This window comes from Syngnathus scovelli, chromosome 7, assembly GCF_024217435.2.
Source record: "Syngnathus scovelli strain Florida chromosome 7, RoL_Ssco_1.2, whole genome shotgun sequence".
NCBI lineage: Eukaryota > Metazoa > Chordata > Actinopteri > Syngnathiformes > Syngnathidae > Syngnathus > Syngnathus scovelli.
The window spans coordinates 248,000-263,193 of NC_090853.1; the positions used below are offsets into that span (position 1 = coordinate 248,000).

At 54.8% G+C, this 15,194-nt stretch overlaps 2 protein-coding genes across 3 annotated transcripts; one reads left to right on the plus strand and one right to left on the minus strand.

Annotated features, from left to right (window-relative positions):
- Positions 1-440: 440 nt before the first annotated feature.
- Positions 441-6,401, minus strand: clip3 (CAP-GLY domain containing linker protein 3). Its single transcript, XM_049726000.2, has 14 exons — positions 6,245-6,401; positions 4,348-4,731; positions 4,078-4,217; positions 3,901-3,994; positions 3,652-3,813; positions 3,463-3,581; positions 3,139-3,375; positions 2,931-3,066; positions 2,651-2,794; positions 2,440-2,574; positions 2,251-2,374; positions 2,097-2,167; positions 1,953-2,025; positions 441-1,889 (listed from the first exon to the last, which is right to left on the minus strand). Exons 2-14 carry the CDS (start codon positions 4,727-4,729, stop codon positions 1,835-1,837), a joined length of 1,872 nt encoding a protein of 623 aa, XP_049581957.1. The 5' UTR covers positions 4,730-4,731; positions 6,245-6,401; the 3' UTR covers positions 441-1,834.
- A 565-nt stretch (positions 6,402-6,966) lies between these two features.
- timm50 (translocase of inner mitochondrial membrane 50 homolog (S. cerevisiae)) lies at positions 6,967-13,323 on the plus strand. 2 transcript variants are annotated; one of them, XM_049726031.2, is made up of 11 exons: positions 6,967-7,229; positions 8,248-8,413; positions 8,645-8,676; positions 10,018-10,039; positions 11,154-11,212; positions 11,287-11,406; positions 11,719-11,823; positions 11,934-12,032; positions 12,383-12,539; positions 12,609-12,715; positions 12,795-13,323. In XM_049726031.2, the coding sequence occupies exons 1-11, from the start codon at positions 7,050-7,052 to the stop codon at positions 12,933-12,935; spliced, it is 1,188 nt and encodes a 395-aa protein (XP_049581988.1). In that variant the 5' UTR covers positions 6,967-7,049; the 3' UTR covers positions 12,936-13,323. The 2 variants fall into 2 exon arrangements, with proteins under 2 accessions (XP_049581988.1, XP_049581989.1); XM_049726032.2 differs by having other exon boundaries at positions 6,972-7,229; positions 12,815-13,323.
- The last annotated feature ends 1,871 nt before the right edge of the window (positions 13,324-15,194 follow it).

Here is a 15,194-nt window from a genome sequence, read left to right on the forward strand (position 1 = left end):
CGGATGAACCGGGATAGGCTCCGCCCCTTCGTCCTCTCATCGCCGGTTAATTGCTGTGCCTTCTATTTTGGGCCGTGCGGCACCCGCGGCCGGTCGAGCCGCGCCGTGATTGGCCGAGGCCGCCGGGCTATTAGCGGAGGCCTTGAGCCGGGATTAACTCCTCCCCCTCCTCCGATAGCTCATCAATCGGGACTGGCTTTGAGAAAGCGGGAAAGAAGGACGAAGAAGGGGCCGGCGGTAGCGCTGGATCACGTGACCGCCAAGAGCCAATCATGTCGTTTGTTTAGCGGGAAACCTTTGCAGCACATGACGCCGTCCGGGAGGCAACGTTGGTCTGGTCTGGTCACAGACAGCTTCCTTCACTGGAGTGGAGCGAGCACTCCGAGTGCATCATCAGCCCCCTCCGCCCCCCAAAACAAGCCAAAAGAATGGACAGGTAATCAAAAAAGAAACCCAACACCCAGTGGTTTATTTTGTATCCTATTGACCAAATGACAGACAGCACTTGTTCCTATTATGGGATGCATTTCCATGCTAATGACAAGATGAGGAAGAACATCGACGCAACAGTACACAGCATGCAAAAGTACGCACAAAAGTACACTTGGTGACGTCACGGTGATGTTGTTTTGAGCTTAGTTGGACCAGAGCCGCGCGCGGCTTGTCGGCTCATCCATACTCGCTGACAATTATTCACGGGAGCGCTTTTGTCGTCGTCGAACTGACCGCTTTGTTGAGGCAAAATCCTCCTCTCGAAGAACTTTGTCGCCGGCCTGCCTGCCTGCCTGCCTGCCTGCCTGCATGGCTGCCTGCGTGGCTGCCTGCCTGCCTACCTGCCTGCCTGGTGGTCGCTCGCTCGCTCATTGAACAAGAGCACAAGGTGGATTTAGTTGGAGACCGACCGTACGTGAATGTGCAATAATATGGAGCTGACGGCAAAGGAAGCCCAAGCGTGTGTGGCATTGCCCCAGAGTGGCGGCAAATTCTTCTGACCGGCCGCGCCGCGCCACGCCACAAAGCAAACAAGAAGGGGCCTTCAGAAACATGCTGATTGTTTGCCACGTTGGCAAGGCTCAAAGTTGAAAATGTTCCAAAGAAAGGCAGAAAGACTTTGCAAAGTGCACAAATGTTTGGGCCCCCTTTGCACTTTTGGTGCTCATCAACTCCATTTGGATTAAGTCTGCAAATGTGTGCCGCTTCCGCCATCAACAATCTGATGGATGCAGAGAACGGAGCTGCCAACAACCTTCTTGTTCTCGCCATCCAACAGACAAAAACCGCAATTTGCTTGATTTGTCACATTGCAAGCCATTTCTCCGTTCAAACCATGGATGGACGGCGTGGCTCGGTGAGATGGCTTGAAAAAACACAACAAAACCAAAGCAAAAGACAACAAGAGCTACAAGAGATGAACGTAAAGCACAAAAGCCAGCCAGCCGGCGAGCGAGCGAGCGAGCGAGCGAGCGAACGAACGAACGAACGAACGAACGAACGAACGAACGAGCGAGCGAGCGAGCGAGCGAGCGAGCGAGCGAGCGAGCGAGCGAGCGGCCGCTTTTGCAGCTCACGTGGCACTCGACCAAAAAACAAAACAAAAACTAAAGTCGTTAGCCGAGTGCGAGCCGGCGGCAGCGAGGCTTTCTTCAGCGGGAACGCAGAACATCCGATGGACAAGGCACTCAAGAAGAGTGTAAGGAAAGACTGGAGAAAACACGTGAGCTGACAGCGCGGGACGGGAGTTTGGGAAGCTCGGACCACCACAGCCGTAGGTAGGAGGAGGACGGACAGACGCACGGACGGACGCACGCACGCACGCACGCACGCACGCGCGCCTTTAGGATTGCATCTCGGCTCGCAGCATCCACGGGAACCAACAGCAGAAGAGCAACCTGAAGCGGACAAAGACGTTGAAAGAAGCGACCGGGCCTCGGCTTTAAGGCGCTCCCACTTACCTGGATATGGAGCTCTCGGAGGTCAGATCTTTAGGAGAGCGAACGGCGCTGAAGTTGCGCTTGGGCTGAGCCACTGCGGCAAAAGGCCCAAAATGTCAGCGGCGCTCACGCCAGACAAGTGGGTCCTCGGGTCGGGATACTCACTGGTGACTTGGTGAACCTTCTTCACCGTGGACATCTCCTCATTCTGTGAGCCTTCTTTAGGTCCTCCCATCCTGAAGAACAACAAAGTCAGCCAGCGCACGCACGCACGCACGCACGCACCTGACTTGACAGCAGCCGGGTGTTGCCCGCTCACCTCTGGACCCGGGAGGGCGGCGCAAACACGCCGTACTTGGGCAGGCAGCTGAAGTAGCGCACCCCGAATACGGAGCCGTCGTGTTTGCCCGTGGGCTGGTCCAGCTCCACACCGAACCACAGACCTGCCGAGTGAAAATGGAGTGAAATGTGCAAATTGAGCAAATCCCCCAAAGTCCCCTTTTCTGACCTGGCGCAAAGTCGGTTTTCCCGAAGAAGCGCACGATGCCGTTCTTCTGGCCGGCCACCAGGACTTGATCTCCCACCTGGGCGTCGAGTCCTTCCGCTTCGGGACTGACGGCCGACGTCTTCTTCTTCTTGCGGGCTGCCGAGGCACAGCGCAAAAGCACGCCTGGGTTTATTGGTCCCGCTCGACTCCGGAGCGGATGTATTGCGCTCGCCTTTCTCCTTCTTGTCTTTGTCTTTCTTGGTCTTCCCGGCGAGGCGCGAGGCCAGGTCCCGGCGGGGGGTCCGAGGGGTGGAGGTGACGGAGGAGATGTTCTTTTCCGCAGGCTTGGAGATCTTTGACGCCGGCGCAAAGATCCCTGTACGAGGGAGAAGGAAAAAAGGCCAGTCGAGCGACGGTCAGCCGAGCGACGGTCAGCCGAGCGACGGTCAGCCGAGCGACGGTCAGCCGAGCGACAGTCAGTCACCGACGGCGGCGGCGGCAAAAGCGCTGACCGAGCTTGGGCGGGCAGATGAAGTAACGAACGCCGCCGACGCTGCCGTCGTTCTTTCCCTCGGGCTCGTCCAGTTCCACGCCGACCCACTGCCCGCTGGCGAACTCTGTGGTACCGCAGAACCTGAGCGTCCCCGTCTGAAAGCGCAAGCCGTTACAAGGACGAGCCCGTCCGTCGCGGCCCTAACCCTCTGGCGGCGTCTGACCGACCTTCATGTCGTCCAGCACCACCCGCTGGCCCAGCTTCATGCCCAGCGAGGACAGCATCAGGTTCCCGGGAATGTTGTCGTAGTTTGGCAGCGTGGCTCTGGGCAGGTGGCAGCTCAGCGGGACGGCGTCCAGAAGCAGCCGCTTCAGCTCTTTGGCCACGGTGGCCGCCTCGGCCTTGTCCAGACTCATGTCCATGGGGTCGGGCACCACCTCGGCGGGGACCTGCCCCTTCTCATTCTGCGCACAACAAGACAACTCCTTTTTCCTTGCCACCTTTGGCCTCATCTGGACTTTTGCATCAAGAGCAAAAGATCAGGTCCTGACCCGGACGGCGGGATTGGCACCGTGCTCCAGAAGACACTTGACCGCACCCAGGCACAGGTTGGAGGCGGCGATGTGCAGAGCCGTCCCGTAGTGGAAGTCGCTGCACGTGGAGTTGAGAACTGGCGCACAAAGGAGTTTGCTAGCCCGCTGACCCCAAAGAGTCGCTCGCCCGAGTCGCAGCGCTTCTACCTCTGGGATTCGCCGCCTTGAGCAGGACTCGGACCAGTTCCGGAACGTCAAAGTAGGCGGCGTAGTGCAGCGCGTTCATGTTGGTCCAGCGACTCCTCAAACTCACGTCGGCGCCCAGAGAAATCAGCTGGCCGCTCAGACGCAGCGCCGCCGCCGGGTCACCTGTGCGCGCGCGCAGCCCAAACAGCCAAGTAGCAAGCGCCCGCCGAAGCTCGAGCGGCCTCAAGACGTGCGTGCTCTCTCACCCACCCACGCCGTGCGCGCCCGCCTTGCAGCTGTAGTGGAGAAGCGTCATGTCGGTCAGACCGTCGCGGTCATTCACGTGGCAACCGCGCTTCAGAATCTGACAAAGGCACACCACAGTGACCGACGGACGCTTGAAAAAGAGCCCAGAGTGGGGCCACTTTGCGGACGACGGACTCGCACCTCGTTGCCGATGACGTCGATCTTGTGCTGCACCTGGGGAACCCACTGGCGCACGATGGCAAACAGCTCCGGGATGCTGGTCCGGGGGTCTGTGAGGATCTCCAGGCAGGCCGGGTCGTTGGGGTCAAAGAAGGTGAAGGCTGGACGGCCGGCCCACAAAGGCAAAGTGCAGGTTAGCGCCGCGCGCGCGCACGCACGCACGCACGCACGCACACGCTTCAGGCTTAGCTTAAGGCAACGGAACCAACGCAGGTGCTGAGCTGGGCCTACCGTAGTCTTTGGGGAGGGGCGCCTGCGCCGAGGGGTGCACCACGGCCCGACGTGGGGTCTCGCGGACCGGACTCTGGAGCGCAGACACAGACTGCAGCTGGCTCTCGTCGGCCTCTCCGGCCAGCGACTCGTGGAGCGGCGCCGGCCGCCGACCTTGTCCTCCCTCCTCCCGCTCGTCGTCATCCTGGCGCGCCTCGGCCCGCTCGTCTTCATCTTCTGCTCTCTCCTCGTCTTCATCTTCTGCTCTTTCCTCGTCTTCCTCCTCCTCCTCCTCCTCCTCCTCTGTCAGCTCCCCCTCCCTTTGGACCCTGTCGTCGTCCTCCTGTTTGTCGCGGTCGTGCCGCTCCTTCTCCTGCATCTCCAGGTTCTCCCCTTTGGTCATGGCTGCGAGCCACACAAAAGTCAGCGCCGCTCATCATCTTGGCTCAGCTTCATTATGCGTCAATCGTCATTGTCCACTGCCATTATTTACGGCGTCTTGCTTTTGCTGACTAATCTCTTCCAAAAATCGGACTAAAAGCAAGTCATAGGAAAAGCAAAGCGGCGCTTGGCGTTGGAAATCGGGACTTCGAGACGGCTAGTGTGTTAGCCCCCTCTAGTGGTCAAAGGTTTACAATGTAGCTAAGCAGCAAGGAGCAGCACAAATTTCTAACTCCAGTTTTCTTTTTCAACTCGAATCTTCACGGTCAGTGTGCATTTTTTAATCCGATTGGCCTCAAAATTGGCAGATTGGCGGGCCAGCTCTGGCAAAAGCAGAAGAATTGTAGAGCGCCTACGACGGTGCTGGAAAGCTTTGTTACAGCTCCTCGTCGGAAGTCAGCGGTGCACTTAGCAAATGGAGCCAACATGCCATGAATATTTTGCTTCTTTTTTGTTCAATTACTGTCTTGCCCTTCGGCTTCTGTGTCGATGCTACCTGTCAACATGCCATGAAGATTTTCCTTTTTATTTTATTTTTACTAGTAAGCTAAGTGGACTTTCACTTTTGTAGACAAAATTGTGTTGATTCAAATGCACAATGTGTCATTTATGTTTGCTTTAACAGTAAACTTCATCACGGAGTGTCTTTAAACAACTTAAAGGCATTTTTGAGAAAACAATTGTTCACCAATTTGCAGCTTATTGTGAAAGGAGTTGAATTGATTTCACTGCTAGCCTTTCGTTCCTAGCAAGTTTGCATAGGCAAGTCAAAGCAATAAATAAATAGAAATAGGAAATGTTTACAAATGTAAATGGCCGAATGTATCTCGAAACTCGGCAGGTCACGTGTAGCCCAAGCCTCAAGCAGCCCATCTTGCATTTAGCATCCTAAATGGATAGCAAAGCAGGTGGATCGCATGCATGTTATTATTTTATTATTAGAGTCATAAGCGCGTCCTGCGTCCTGTGTGTAATGTAGCTATCTGTGGTCCACAAGCAAGGAGGCCGTGGCTCCCTCCCCCTCACCCCCCCCCCCCCCACTTCCCCCAGCCAGCCTCCATTTTACATCCACACAAAACGTCGCAGCAAATAACACAAAGGCGCATCGATCGCACAAATCCGAGTGCGAACTTGTCATCTTCATCAGTTTATGATTTTGATGGCGAACAAAACATTAGTAAACGAGACGCTATGAAGGCCAACGTGCGCAGGTAAACAGTTCGCGCGCGCACGGACAATACAAACGATGATATGATCAGAACAATTATTGTTTTTACAAGACGCTGCGTGCAGCGAAAGCAACGACATTTTTTGCCATTCGATAACACGTTTGCGTTCCCTTCCATCGTCGTGACCGCGCATACGAGCATGCCGAAGGTGCACGCCAATCAATGAATTTAAGAAAAAAGATGTATGTATAAAAAAAACTCAAGTTTATTATTTTCTTTCTACTTATCGATTTATCCCTTTATCTTACCTGAAGACAAGCCACTTGCTGCCAAAACGTGACGTACGACCGCGCTCAGATAAACAACGATGATGATGCTGAGGCTGAGGAGGATGGTTGTGAATGGCGATGATGCTAGAACTCTCGGGCGCTCGCTCGCTCTCTCTCTCTCTCTCTCTCTCTCTCTCTCTCTCTCTCTCTCTCTCTCTCTCTCTCTCTCTCTCTCTCTGAAATATATATGCAAATGTAAGCATTTAGGTAGCTTTTCTCTTTATTCAAATGAGCTGACAGAATGTAAAGAAACAAACTCGTAACGTCATAACCAGAAGAACGATTGACTGTACATATGTAACGAGCAGTTGGTTTTGTTCGTGTCACTTTAAGAAACCAATCTTCTGCTTGAGAGGAACATTTCTGTTGTTATTTTGGATTCACAATCAGACCGTCAGGAAGGAATAAATAGTCCCGTCACAGAAATTGGTGTTTGATCATAATATCAATGTATTGCTGTATTATAGTAATAATAATAATAATAATAAGTATGCAAAGTTAAGCAACATTGTAATAACTTTGGGGATTTGCCCTCAACCAACATGGCCAAATTGTGTCGTCATGGAAGGGCAAGCTCCTTCTTGCTTCTGATTGGCCAGTAAAGCAAGGCGCGCCCATTTAGTGTCCCCCCCCCCCCTCCTTCCCCCACCCCTCCTTGAGCCCTCGCTGAGAGGTTGTCACGCCCGTCACTCACAACCGCAGCCAATCGTGTGTATTTGTCCTTTTCCTTCGCGACGGAAGTAAGGAGGGCGTTCGCGGCGCTCGTCGCTAACTGCCATCCAAGATGTCGGCTACGTGTGTCTTCCCCATGTGTGTGCGAGCGAGCCGGGGCCTCTTCAGTTTTCGGAGCGCCGCGGCGGACGTTGCACGCACACTGTCCACGGATAAACAGCCGGCCGGGCATGGCGGTACGACAGGTCTGGCCCAGGCGATTCTCCAGGAGCGGCTCCGACAGCAGAGTCAGGTGAGGCGCGTCGGCTGTGCCGTCCAAACCGTCGGTAGCTTATTTCACCTTTTCACGCGTTTGAATGAATGAACGAACGAACGAACCCTCGACGGAGCGGGCTTAGCGACTCTTAGCATGCTAGCAGGCTAGTGCTGTCACTTGACGCAAAGGTAAGGTTCATGGCTGTGGCGGAATGACGACAGACATTGCAACGTCATGTGATGCGCGGAGCTCCTTGCATATGTTGCCTTAGCGAGTTCGGCGTGAAGGTCAGGAGCAGAGGAGAGGAGAGGAGAGCCAGCCAGCCCCCTCCTCTCTTTGCCACTCCTTCAGGTATGCTACGCTAAAGTTCCAAAAACATGCAGCGAATGAAAGCAGACCCTTGTTGATTTGCCTCTCCTTGACCCAGTAGATCCGGAATGTTGGGGTTCAAATGAAGATGGCTTTTTGTAGGAAAGACTTGCACGATATCAAGAAATCATTTACCAAGCCGCACAGGGCAAACTTCTTCTCCCGTCGACCGCACGCTCGTTTGACATTTGGTGTTGGACCGTCACCATCAAGCAAACCTTGTCAATGGAATGGAGCTTTTGCTTCCAAGGAGGTCTGCATTGGTTGTCTGGACTTGTTGCCCATTCGGCGCACGTGACGTGACGTGACGTGACGTGACGTGACGTGACGTGACGTGACGTTCAACTAGGTCAGAGAAAATCGGTTTTGTTAACCCTCTCTTTTTTGGGGCATTTATTCGAAAAACACCATTTGTTCATTTCAAAGTTGAAAAAGTTGCCATACCTGTGTTGAAAAATACAGTTGAAAGCGAACAAAGTCTCCGTTAATCCAAATAACGATTGACTAATTTGATCATTGATCAATTGTCGATGAATCGTTGTCGCTGTACTTTGTATCTTACGCTGAGTTTCAATCGGAAGCACGTGACGATTCGAGTCGGGTTGATTCCTTTTCCGCCGCGCATGATCAATCCAAGATGTCCGCACGCTTCACCCATGAATGGATTTGCGGTGTCGCCACGCAGGGCCAGCCTCCTCCTGCAGAGGGCGCCGAAGCCGCGGCCGGCGAGCAGGCGGCCGGTGAAGAGAAGCAGAAGCAGAAGGAGAACACCGCCTATGCCAAGAAGATGGCATTGAGGTTGGCGGGACTGATGGGCCTGGGCGGCGCCGTCACCGTCGTCTACGTTTTTGGTGAGCCTCCTCGACTCGTTTGTGCCGACGCTAAAGGCGCTCCGTCGCTCACCTATGTCGAAAGCACGAGAAGCGCCAGCGGCTCGGATAAGTCGCAAGGGAATCTGTTTTCGGGCGGCTCGTGTTCTGCCAGAAAATAGGTGGCGCCGTCTCCCTCGCCAGGACGCTCAAAGCCAAATTGAACTGGGTTTCACTTCACGCATTTACACCTTCCCTTTTCTTCCTTTCCAGGGTCCAATTCGGTGGACGAACAAGGAAAACGGGTAGGTTTTGCGCACCGCTTGGGAAGTTGACCAAAACGTTAGCAAGTAAAAACAAAGCGGACACGTGGCGGCGGCGGCGGCGACACCTTTTATTGCTGTGACTGGACTTTTATTGGCGCGTCTGTCGGGCCGGGAGGCATCAAAGAGCCCGACTGTCCTGACTGCGTCACTGCTCTTCAAAGGGCACACTTGTCGCACCCTCCACGGCGCACCCCGCCTGGACGCTTCCTGCTCGGCTTTCAAGCTGCCACGGCGGGAAACCTTTCAACCGTGGCCGGGCGGGCCTTGGTCAAAACGCTGCATCTTGTCTTGGGCGTCGCCGCGTCTCATCAAGATTCCTGAAGAAAAAATATGATGATGCACTTGTTGGACTTTCTCAGAAAATCTGATTTCATTGCCGTCATGTGTTTTTTTCACGCCAATTGTTTTCCCATCCTCGGCACACTTCTGGCACGTGTCGTGAGCGAGGGAGCGAGCGAGCGAGCGAGCGCGGACGGCGCACACTTATCTCACCTACGTGTGGGTGCCATTTGCCGCTTCAAAGGTTGCGGCAGTAAACTGGAAGCGCAATCCGCACTCTTAACCGGGAAGCGCTCTCTCCCGCTGTCCCTTTTGCCGCAATCCTTCTCGGGTTGGGAGCGATGCCGCCCGGCCCGGGACGGAGCGTGCCGGCTTCACGGCAGCTTTGCGCCGGCCTTACTCCAGCTTTGTGCCGGCTTCACGGCAGCTTTGTGCCGGCCTTACTCCAGCTTTGTGCCGGCTTCACGGCAGCTTTGTGCCGGCCTTACTCCAGCTTTGTGCCGGCTTCACGGCAGCTTTGTGCCGGCCTTACTCCAGCTTTGTGCCGGCTTCACGCCAGCTTGACGCTTTGAACCATCCAGTCAAAGTTGTTTGCGTTTGTCGACACTTTCTCAGCCGGCCCGTCGACGACCCGCGTGAGCCCAAATTGGACTCGCTGGTGTCTTTGCGCAGGGCGCGCGGGTCGGGCTCGCTCCGTCGGACCGCTAATGACGTGAGGAGAGCTCATTCTCCCTCCCGACGTGCCAAAGACGGGGGCCGGCGGGATGGGCGTCGCGGAGGTGCCGACGACGGCTAAATGGCCTGGGTCGCGCCTCTTTTTTTTTTTTTTTTTTTCTTTCTACTTAGCGTGCGGTTGTTGACAGAGCAACAACAAAGCTGAGAACCTGCCCCGGTTTGCATTCTCAAGGGAAGCCAATTTGGACATGCTTCTGCGGCAATTTGCCAAAAAGGCCCACGTGCATGCGTTCTATGTCAGACATTTTGAAAAAGACTTCTGTCCAGATTTTTTCCTAATGCTCGTGTCCTTTCCCTGTCTCGCAGGTTCCCGATGAGTTTGACCGAGGTGAGTGTGAAAGTCTTCCGCTGCGCATCCAAATGCAGTTGGCCAGACGCGGAGTGAAAAAAGCCCACTGTTTGTGTGTGCGTGTGCGTGCGCGCGCGTGCATGTGTTTGCATCAGCGCGCTCAACTTGTTGTTCCCTCCAGAACATTCCTGCCGTGTGTTTTCACTTAGTCATGTGGGCAACATAAACATGTGGCGGCTGTGGCTCAGGCAGTAGAGTGGCTGGTTTAGTAACCGGAGGGTTGGCGGTTCCATCCCAGCTCTGTCACAGTCACATGTTGTTGTGTCCTTGGGCAAGACACTTGACACACCTTGCCTCCAGGTCACCATTGTAAATGAGAAAGTGTTCTCAATTGGCTTACCTGGTAAAACATTGAATCACCCCCCCAAAAAAATGATGCACGCACGCGCATGCAAATGCGTGCGCGCGCGTATCATTTATTGACACGCACTGCAAAGGAGGGCCGAGTTGACGACAGATGGCGCCCGGCCGGGCACAGCGATGGTGCCCGAGCGCAGTGATGGCGTGCTCGCCTCGCCCCGTCCCGTCCCCTCTGCGGCTTTCCAAGCCTTTTTTGCTTCCTTAGCAGTGCTCTGCCTGGGAAGCCAGCCAGCCCCTCCTCAGCCCGCGTGCCAGTGCACATGGGCGGGGCTTAAGCGCCTGTCGCCCCGCTCGCTCTCACCTCAGCCCCTCCCACTTGCATTCCTTCTGTTTATCATCCTTCATTCATCTTCTTCCCTCTCGCGAGCCAGCCAGCCAGCCAAACGTTTCCGTCTTTGCTTTGTTTTTCTCTCCATCGGCTGCCTCTTTCACTTTTCACGTGATTACACAATAACCGGTGACCTTTTTTTTTTTTTTTTTTAAATCTTTAACTTGACCGCCATAAAAAAAGCACAAGTCATAAATAAACGGAGCCTTTTTGAGAAATATCAAGGCGCTAAGAAACCCGCTCCAATACGCGTGGCTCCCGTTTGATTGAGGGCGCTGGTGTGTCCCGTGCGGCGGGCGCCGCAGATGGTCACGGCTTGAGCGAGTGCGACCGTGGCTGGCAGCCAGACGCGTTATTTGCAGTGATGTCGTATCCCAATTATTCCAAAACCGATGTCTCTTTCAGAGCCTCCGGTGGTCCAGCAGCTCAAGAGAACCGTCAAGTACTTTCAGGACTACAGACAGGTGGGTGGGCCGTCGACCTCCGTGGCCGAGGTCCTCAGACTTTGATGCCGTCCGTCCGTCCGTCCGTCCGTCAGATGATCATCGAGCCCACCAGCCCCAAATTGCTGCCGGACCCAGTGAAGGAGCCGTACTACCAACCTCCGTACACGCTGGTCCTGGAGCTCACCGACGTGCTGCTGCACCCGGAGTGGTCGGTACGTCCGCGCTCTCTTTAGCTCTCTTCCGCTTTGGTTCCGGTCTCGCCCTGTAGACGCCGGCTCGCTCCCGTCCGGTTAGACGCCATCGCCGCCGTTTTGGTTAACTTGCATTTTTCTAGCCCGTCATTCAGTTGGGTCTAGTCCAATGCACCCAGTCTCACTCTTGTGGGGATCCAATGGCTTTTTTGTCATTGCGCCTCATTTGGGGTGTACATATGCGTGGAGCTGTGGCCCTTTCCACCTTTCTCCTGGCGTGCGCACACACACGCACAAACAACTCTTTTGGAGTCATGGGGTGTGTGCTTCCAGCTGGCCACTGGGTGGCGCTTCAAGAAACGTCCAGGCATCGACTACCTGTTCCAGCAGCTGGCGCCGCTTTACGAGATCATCATCTTCACCGCAGAGACGGGCATGGTGAGACATTGGCTGGCTGGCTGGCTGGCTGGCCGGCCGGCTTTTTGATGGCTCTCATTTCAACTCGATCGACTGGCCGATGTGCTCCAATCGTGGCTTTGCGCGCGCAGACGGCGTACCCTTTGATCGACGGCATCGACCCGCAGGGCTTCGTCCTGTATCGCCTCTTTCGAGACGCCACGCGCTACATGGAAGGACATCACGTCAAGGTGCGTGCACGGCCTTTTCTATTTTGCGAGCGGCGCCCCCGTCGGGCCGTCTTCAACGCGATCGGCGCCACATCCTGCTATTGTTTGCTGCGCCGATGAACTGCGCTCTTCTTGGGCCGCTTCCGCTCGAAGCGCCGCGCTCAGCGATTGTCGCGAGGTCAACGAGAGCGGCCGTAAATCGTCCACCGGCCCCTCTAAGTGCGTTTTTCCTTCCCAAAAACGGTCGGCAGCGAACGTGGCGGCGCCAAGCCGCAATCTTTTGGCCTTCCCGCTCCAAGCCCGGCCGGGTTAGGCGGGAAAGGCCACCCCGGATTGAAAAGGCGCTGATGCGGATATCTGCCAATGTCCAGGACGTGTCGTGCTTGAACCGCGACGGCAGCAAGGTGATCGTGGTGGACTGCAAGCGCGAAGCCTTCAGCCTGCAGCCCTTCAACGGGGTGGCGCTCAAGAAGTGGGACGGCAACTCGGACGACCGCACGCTCTACGACCTGGCCAACTTCCTCAAGAGTAAGGGCGCATGCCGCCGTGAGCCGGCGGTTGGCTAGCACCTGACCGCTTTTGCTCTCTGTCCGGCAGCCATCGCTCTGAGCGGCGTGGAGGACGTGCGCTCGGTGCTGGAGAACTACGCCGCCGAGGACGACCCCATCGACGCTTTCAAGCGCAGACAGGCGCAGCTGGCGCAGGTAGGCAAATGCGGGCGTGCGGCGGAGAGGAGGAAGCCACCCGAACCCTCCCTCTTCTCCTTCCCAACATTTTGACCAGCAATGCGTGTGCGTGTGCAGGAGGAGGAGCAGCGTGTCGGCGAATGGTCGCAGCAGAAAAAAGCGGGCGTATCGCTGGGCTCCATCGCTTCACGCTTTTGGCGTTCCAAGCAGCAGTGAGTGCTCGCTCGCCAGCGCGTGAGCGGACACCGGCGGCCTTCAATCAGACGCTTTTTGTGGAGCCACCGCAGCTTTTGCTGGCTGGCCGGCCCCGCCCCGCCCCGCCCCACCCCTTCCAGGGAACCAAGAGTCCGATCGGATCGGCGGGGCTCCCAACTTGGCCCCTCCTTCAGAGCTCTGCCAAATCATCAAGAAAGACAAACGATCCATCCACACAAAGATGGTGGCTGACACCGGGGCGGAGGGAGGCGCTTGCTGTCTGTCGTCACAATTTTTTTTTGTATTATTCCTATTTATGAACTTTTCTCTGTACACCGACTTGACGCATCAACTTTGTGTGTCCGCTTAGTTTCTGTCACTTATTTGTACTTTGTACATGACATCCATTTAAAAAGACAGTGAGTAACAAACTCCAAGGTCTTTTTTTTTTTTGCATGGGAACTTTTGATGTTCTCATTTGGTCAAGTCTGGCCAGAAGCCTCATGTCAACATTTGCTGAATCTTCTTTTGTCCAAATGTGTTCCCTTCTGTTCTTAATTTGCAGTGGCACAAGGCGTTGCAGATTTGCGGCGGGCGGGCGGGCTTCAGGCAGGATGGTGCAGCCCGACCCGGAATCCCGCGGGACCCAAGGCGTGCGTGCGTACGTCCCGCTGGCTCTCCGGGCCGTAAGGTTTTGTCAGCCGCTATTCTCGCGCAGCGGCACCGTAGGAGTTGCGCTTGTGCTTCTTTTACAGCCGTGTAGTTTGGTGCGAAGAATGTCGTTAAAGGCGAAAGAATGTCGAAGCGCTTTGATCATCTGGCTGCGTTCAGCTCGTAAGCGATGATGTCACGACATGGCTTTCTGCTTTTGCTCAAGTTGGACAAGGAGCGTCACGTTCCATTTTTGCATGTTCGAAGGAAAAGGACGCAAGTGTGCAGCTACCAATCATCCTCTTTCAACGGCAAACTCGTTGACTTGCCAACGTGCAGACCTATATTATGATCAAAGGAGACATCAAAAAATACAAATAAACAATGCCTCCGTTTTTGGGGGGTTGAATGTTGGCCAAGTGCTAAACAAAACACTTGCATTTTGTTTCTGCACTCACGCATGCACTCCAAAAAAAAAAAAAAATCAGCTCGTGGGTGTAAAGTGCGATGTTTTTAGTATTTAGCCAAGGACAGTTTTGCTCATCGTCATCCTGGCAAGGAAGTCACCGTACCTTTCTGGAGTCGACACGTTTGCATTGCCTGTTCTCCGGCTGGGGGGTGTCAAGATTCTCACTGAGCATCCCAATTGATGCGTGAGAACGCGTGCGGACATTTCAAAGCTCATTCTCGGCTCGCCGAGCAGTTGAAGCCATTTGGAGCTTTTCAGAAGTTTTGAAAAGAAGCAGCCTCGCTGCCACTTGATCGCTTGATTGTGATCCTTGGTGCGTGTTAAGCGTGTGAACACGGGAACACTTTATGACTGAGGACCATTTGACCCCCCCCTCCCACACGCACACACTTGTCATGCTGGTGACAAACTGTAGCGACCGAAAAAAAAAGTGACACCTCCACGCTTTCACACTTGGCAATTTGCTCGAGTCTTTCAAATGGTTTTGCTATTTTCCAAACCCAACATCTTCGGGTGCTCAACTCAGTGCGATGTCAAGGCCGTTTGCAAAAGTCCAAGTCCCGTTCTATTGTCCTTTCAGCGGCGCGCGTCGTCCTACTCCCACGCACGCACGCATGCGTTGGGTTCCCTCGGCGGCGGCAGCAAGCAGGGTTTCTTCCCTCAGCGGCAGCGAGCAGGGTTTCTTCCCTCGCGACACGCATCCCACTCTCCTCTCTCTTCGCCTCGTTCTCCGTCGTCCTCCTCACGACGATCGGTCCTCTGGCACCGGCAAGGGAAGGCAAGGCAGGTATCAACATTTGGTCACATTTCGCTATACTTCGTTGTGCATTTGAGCAGATGAAGTGTTAAGTTTGCGATGGAAGATGACCTACTTCTAGCGCTTTCAGCACATTTGATGTTTGAATTTGAATAGAGCCGAATGAGCTAGGTGTCAAGTTTGGCGCGCGTTTACATTTCAATGGCCACTGATGCCGACCGCGCACCTTTCAAAAAGCGTCGCGTCGTAATGTCAACACTTAGTCGAGTTGCCAAGTTCACCAGCGCTTGCTTGTCTTTCTTCGCCTGGTCTTGATTGACAGACAAGATTACCAACAAAAAAATGATTGCCGTGCGTTTGTTGGTCCCCTGCACGCATGCGGGTGTCGATTTCGCACCTGACATTTATGACTCGTCACGCGTGGT

Excerpts from the sequence above, each read along its gene's own strand:
- clip3 (XM_049726000.2), bottom strand. The coding sequence starts at position 4,729 with ATGACCAAAGGGGAGAACCTGGAGATGCAGGAGAAGGAGCGGCACGAC. Across the intron at positions 3,582-3,651 it reads CAAGGCGGCGAATCCCAGAG|TTCTCAACTCCACGTGCAGC; the intron begins GTAGAAGCGCTG and ends TTTGTGCGCCAG. Across the intron at positions 2,375-2,439 it reads GAAAACCGACTTTGCGCCAG|GTCTGTGGTTCGGTGTGGAG; the intron begins GTCAGAAAAGGG and ends TTCACTCGGCAG.
- timm50 (XM_049726031.2), top strand. The coding sequence starts at position 7,050 with ATGTCGGCTACGTGTGTCTTCCCCATGTGTGTGCGAGCGAGCCGGGGC. Across the intron at positions 10,040-11,153 it reads TCCCGATGAGTTTGACCGAG|AGCCTCCGGTGGTCCAGCAG; the intron begins GTGAGTGTGAAA and ends TGTCTCTTTCAG. Across the intron at positions 12,540-12,608 it reads CCTGGCCAACTTCCTCAAGA|CCATCGCTCTGAGCGGCGTG; the intron begins GTAAGGGCGCAT and ends TCTGTCCGGCAG.